This window comes from Trachemys scripta, chromosome 1 (genome assembly GCF_013100865.1).
Source record: "Trachemys scripta elegans isolate TJP31775 chromosome 1, CAS_Tse_1.0, whole genome shotgun sequence".
In the NCBI taxonomy this organism is placed as follows: Eukaryota; Metazoa; Chordata; order Testudines; family Emydidae; genus Trachemys; species Trachemys scripta.
In genome coordinates, this window is record NC_048298.1 from 24,783,630 (window position 1) to 24,789,629 (window position 6,000).

General features: G+C 46.6%; 1 protein-coding gene across 1 annotated transcript in view; it reads right to left on the reverse strand.

The window, feature by feature from the left end:
- ORC5 (origin recognition complex subunit 5) overlaps positions 1 to 6,000 on the reverse strand; it is a gene marked incomplete in the record, with an annotated part of 142,950 nt that overhangs the window by 107,596 nt on the left and 29,354 nt on the right. Inside the window, 1 exon segment of the mRNA XM_034766173.1 lies at positions 3,710 to 3,800. Coding sequence (XP_034622064.1) covers positions 3,710 to 3,800 — 91 coding nt within the window.

A 6,000-nucleotide genomic window follows, 5' to 3' on the forward strand; every position in this document is an offset into this window, starting at 1 on the left:
ATCATTTGATCTTCTGAAGAACAATCATGTTGTATGCTAGAGAGCCATATAGGAGCCAGGTACGAAGGTGGGTCACAGTGCCTGACTGCTGGGTGAGGAGATCTGCTGCCAGAGGAAGATGAAGAGGTGGTCACAGGGACAGGCCTTGGCCATGATGGCACCATGATGATGGCCACCACTTTCTCTTGTGTGGACTTATTTAGGATCTTGAGAAACAGCGGTGCTGAGGGATAAACGTAGAGTGACATGTGAGGCCAAGGGGGTGAGGGCATCTCCTAACAAGTTGTGACTGTGCCTTTCCCTTGAACAGAAATGTCGGTACTCTACATTGATGGTGTCACAAAGATCTCTCTCTGGGGAACCCCAGGTGAGACAGATCTTCTGAAATACTATGTCACTCAGTTCCCACTTCCTGCTCAGGAAGTCTACTACAGTGTTCTACGGTCCCAGCAGATAAATCACTAAAATCTCTATGCGGTGGGATATGTACCTCAATTCCATAGTTTTATTAATTCTGTGCCTAAGGACTGGGATATTGCTCTTCCTTGGTGATTTTTGAAATACGTTGCAGACCTGCTGCCCAGCATTACTCTGAGTGGCCCTGATGTTGGGTAGGAAGTGATGGCAAGTGTAATGGACTGCACTGAATTCTAAAATGTTGATCTGGAGAGAGGTCTCCATTGAGCTGTGAAGTCCTGGAAATGGGTGCTGCAGCCTATTAGGGAGGCATCTATAGAGATGATCTTTGTGGGTGGAGGACATGAAAATGGAACTCCCAAAGCAGATCTTTTGAGGCTCCTTCCACCTATTGAAGAAGCTGATGACCCTCTGAGGTATGAGGTATGACACCCTCTTGGACAATTTGTGCATAGCCAAACCTGAAGACAATAGGAGTGTAGTCTTGCAAGGAATGTTATGGATATACAGGCTGCTATGTGGCCAGGAGTTGAAGGCAAACCCTCACTGTGGTTTGCGGGTCTGATGTATTGTGGAAATGAGGCTGGACATTATAGCGAATCTCTCCATGGGCAAATATGCTTTGGCTGTAATGGTGTCCAGAATGGCAGAGGCCCAAGGAGTGGGAAAGAGACAGGGTCCTGTTGACTGCACCTCGAGAAAGGAGTGCATCGTCCAAATAGGGAGAGACTATTATTCCCATCTGACAAAGATGAGTTGCTACCGCCAAGGGCACTTTTAAAGACCCTTGGAGCAGTTGAAAGACCTAGGGTAGGATGCTGTATTGGTGGTAGGATGCAGTATTGGTAGTAGTCTTTGCCGAGAATGAACTGCAGGAAACATGTGAGAGAAGGGTGCACAGCTATACGAAAGTATTTATCTTGAAGGTTGAGAGAGAGAGACAGACCAACCCCCAAAGATCCAAAGAGAGAATGATCACTTCCAGGGTTACTAACCTGAATCACAGAGAGGATGAAGCTGTTCAAAGTCCTGAGATCTAAAAATCAGTCTCCATCCTCCTCGTCTTGGGAACCCAAGTAGTACAGTACCTGGAGTAGAACCCTCCCCTGATAAAATCCAGTGGAACTGATTCAATCACCACAAAGACTGCAAGAGATTGTACTTCCTGTCTTAAGAGACCCTTGTGAGAATGGTCCCTGAAAAGGATTTAGCTTCCAGTTTTTAAAGGATGCCTTTTTGCCTCTAACCACTTCTTTTACTTTGTTGTTTAGCTATGGTGGCAATTTTTGGTCCTCTTACTATGTTTTTTAATGTGGGGGGTATACATTTAATTTGAGCCTCTATTATGATGCTTTTAAAAAGTTTCCATGCAGCCTGCAGGCATTTCACTCTTGTGACTGTACATAATAATTACCATTTAACTACCTTCCTCATTTGTGTGTAGTTCCCCTTTCTAAAGTTAAATGCTACTGTGGTGCTATTCCTTGGTATTTTCCCTCCCACAAGGATGTTAAATTTAATTATATTCTGGTCGCTATTACCAAGTGGTTCAGCTATATTCACCTCCTGGATCAGATCCTGTGCTCCACTTAGGACTAAATCAAGAATTACCTCTCCCCTTGTGGGTTCCAGAAATAGCTGCTTCAAGAAGCAGTCATTAATGGTGTCTAAAAACTTCATCTCAGAATCCTATACTGAGGGACTGCGGATATCCCCCCATTATGATTGAGTTTTTACCTCTATAGCCTCTCTAATCTCCTGGAGCATTTCACAATCACTATCACCATCCTGGTCAGTTGGTCGATAATATTTTCCTATTGCTATACTCTTATCATTCAAGCATGGAATTTCTATCCATAAACATTCTAAGGTACAGTTTGATTCATTTAAGAGTTTCTCTATTTGACTCTATGCTTTCTTTCATATATAGTTCCACTCCCGCACCACCTAATGTGTCATTCTCATGTATGTTGTACCCTGGTATTACCATGTCCCAAATAAAAAGCTGATCAAAAATTTCATTCACCACCACCCACCTATACATTCTTAATGCTATTTAAAAATAAAATAATACCATGAAGAGAAGAAGGTTTTTGTTCCATAAAAGCAGGAGGTGAAGGAAAGAAAGGAACTATGGGTCAATGATGATGCAGTGGATTTATAAACCTTGCCCCAATAAGATGGTTTTGAGGAGCTTGTGTGTTGCCTCTCATATTTATAGTACCTTAAAGAATTCTGAGGTTTGCATAGTAAGAGATGAATGATACAGTGTGGAACTTCAGAGGCAATTTTTAAAAGAGAAGGCAATTTCAGTTATCCTCATATATTATGGTGATGAATTTCCATGTTTAAGAGGTTATGAATTATTGAAAAGCACCCTATAATTTTTTCTCTATCTCCTACCAAATCAAATTATGGGATTTATTGGATTATAAGCATGTTTAAAAGAGGTTTTCATTTTTGTAAATTAAAATGTAAATCAATAATAAAACCACAACACTGAAAAAACCTACCCATTAATGACAGGTTTCAGAGTAGCACCCGTGTTAGTCTGTATCCGCAAAAAGAATAGGAGTACTTGTGGCACTTTAGAGACTAATAAATTTATTAGAGCATAAGCTTTCGTGGGCTACAGCCGAAGAAGTGGGCTGTAGCCCACGAAAGTTTATGTTCTAATAAATTTGTTAGTCTCTAAAGTGCCACAAGTACTCCTGTTCTTCCTACCCATTAAGTATACCAAAAATTAAAGACTACAGAACAAGAGAGGACACTTGAGTCATACCTAACACATCCAATGATAGCAGAAACACCTTACCCATGTCTGACCTTTGTTATAAAAGGGAGGAGCTGCTGACAGAACATTATCCATAAGGGGCCCTCTCCTTTAGACTGCCCTCCTCCTACGGTCTGAATTGTTGACGACTTTCCAGGCATGATGCAATGTCCACCTGTTTGCCTGGGCATTGGAGAAGGACCAATCACATCTCCATTGGTGGAGGACTGCTTCAAGTTAATAAATAGTTTTATATGCTTTTTGCCTTAAAATCTACTTCACACATTAACTTAATAGTTTCATAAGGTCTCGTAAAAACACACTGTGAACACATGTTTGTATTTTCCTATCTGAGACACACTAGTAAAAATAGTTGTAGTATTTTATGGCTGCAAAGAAACTGATGTTAAAAGAAAAAGGAAGAGTCAATCTGGCAGGAAGAAATACTACTCACCACATATGACATTTTAAGTAAGGCTTTTGAGAGGCACATGGCTAAAAATAAAAAGGAACACTTACCTGGATATTTCCCGGAGATAAACAGTCTGCATTGCTTTCTTCAAATGAGATTCAATATTTTTCCAGAGTCGACGTGTGTCACGTTCATTTGCTGCATAGAGCCAAAATCAGTTTTGTTAGTGTAAATTCTGAAAATGTGTTTAACCTATAGAAGAGTGGAATTCAACTGAATAGTTGAATAGAGTCAGGCATACAAAATAATCAGTGTGACATCCTGACATTCTGAAATATTTGCATTACCAGGATACAGAATTATCTTCTACTGATGTAAACACCACACTGCAAGGCAAGGATGTTGCACATTGGTTAGATAGTCATGGAGTATCACAAAGTAACAGAAGAGCTGTTTTCACTCTCCACTCCTAGGCCTCAGAGGGAAGGTAGTTTCTCCCTTCCCTTCTCAGCTGCTGAGGTATGGGGAGAAGTTGTACAGGAGGGAGAAGCTGTTAGAGGAGGGGAAAGTGCTTGGCAGCAGATTCCGTCTCATCTCCAATAAAAACTGACTAAAAGCTTGTTACTCTGCTTCTGCTACAGTCCAAATGTGTGCATTAGAACATTATAACATAGGAACAGTCATATTGGGTCAGACCAAAGGTCCATCTAGCACAGTATCCTGTCTTCTGACACAGGTGCCCCAGAGGGAACAAACAGAACAGGTATTCACCTAGTGATCCATCCTCTGTCGCCCATTCCCAGCTTCTGACAAACAGAGGCGAGCACACTATCCCTGCCCATCCTGGCTAACAGCCATTGATGGACCTATCCTACATGAATTTATCTAGCTCTTTTTTTAACCCTGTCCCAGTCTTCTTACTCTCTCCTCATATGGAAGCCCTATTAGACGGTAAAAGCAACACTGCTGTGATTGGCACAGTGAATGGAAAGTGGATCAAAACCAGGCACTCCAGAAGAAGCACAGGTTGAGTCCCACTGTTTCAAATGCAGACTGCTACTCAGGCCTGGTCTACACCTAGCTACATCACTCACTGGTGTAAAAAAATGTACACCACGAGAGACATAGTTAAGCTGGCCTAAGCCCAACGGACACACTGCTACGCTGATGAAAGAATTCTTCTGTCTAGCTATAACCTCTCGAGGGAGTGGATTTACTACAAAGATGGGAAAAAACCTCTTCCATTACTGTAGCAAGTGTCTACACTACAGCAGTGTTGCAGCCATGCTTGTAACTAGGGTTACCATATCTCATAAATAAAAAAAGAGGACCCTCCACGGGCCATGGCCACGCCCATTTCCCCACCCCTAGCCCCGCCCCAACTCCGCCCCTTCCCCACCCTAACTCCGACCCCTCCTCCCTCCCACTCCCAGCCAGGGGGAAAGGGCTGCCCCAGTGCTACCAGTTCCATGGTTTCCCAGGCAGCCCCCAGACCCTGCGCCCCCAGCCGGTGCTTCCCCAGCGCAGCTGGAGCCCGGGAGGGGAAGCACCCAGCCGGGGGCGCAGGGTCTGGAGGCTGCCCAGCAAACCGTGAAGCCGGCAACGCTCAGGCTTTGGGCAACCCCTATCCCTCCGGACCCTGTGCCCCCAGCCGGGCACTTCCCCTCCGGGGCTCCGGCGGCTCTGCGTAACTTACACTGTATAAGTTACACAGAGCCGAAGAGGAGCAGAGCCCCCGCAGCTGGAGGCTCTGCTCCTTTTAGGCTCTGTTTAAGAGCCGGGCTGCCCCAGCGCTACCGGCTTCGGGCAGCCCCGTGCCTCCGGACCCTGCACCGCCGGAGCCCGGGAGGGGAAGTGCTCGGCTGGGGGCGCAGGGTCTGGAGGCAAGGGGGCTGCCCAAAGCCAGTAGCTCTCGGGCAGCCCGGTTCTTAAACAGAGCCTCCAGCGGCTGGGGCTCTGTGTAACTGACACTGTGTCAGTTACACAGAGCCCCGGGGGCTGGAGGCTCCAGCCGCCCCTGCTCTGTTTAAGAGCCAGGCTGCCCGAGCGCTACCGGCTTCGGGCAGCCCCGGTGCCTCCAGACTCTGCGCCCCCAGCCGGGCACTTCCCCTCCCGGGCTCCGGCGGCGCAGGGTCTCCAGGCACGGGGCTGCCCGAAGCCAGTAGCTCTCCGGCAGCCTGGCTCTTAAACAGAGCCTCCAGAGGCTGGGGCTCTGTGTAACTGACACTGTGTCAGTTACACAGAGCCCCGGCGGCTGGAGGCTCCAGCCGCCGCGGCTCTGCTCCTCCCCGACTCTTCGGCTCTGTTTAAGAGCCGGGCAGCCCCCTGCCTCCAGACCCTGTGCCCCCAGCCGGGCACTTCCCCTCCCTGGCTCCGGCGGCGCAGGGTCTGGAGGCAC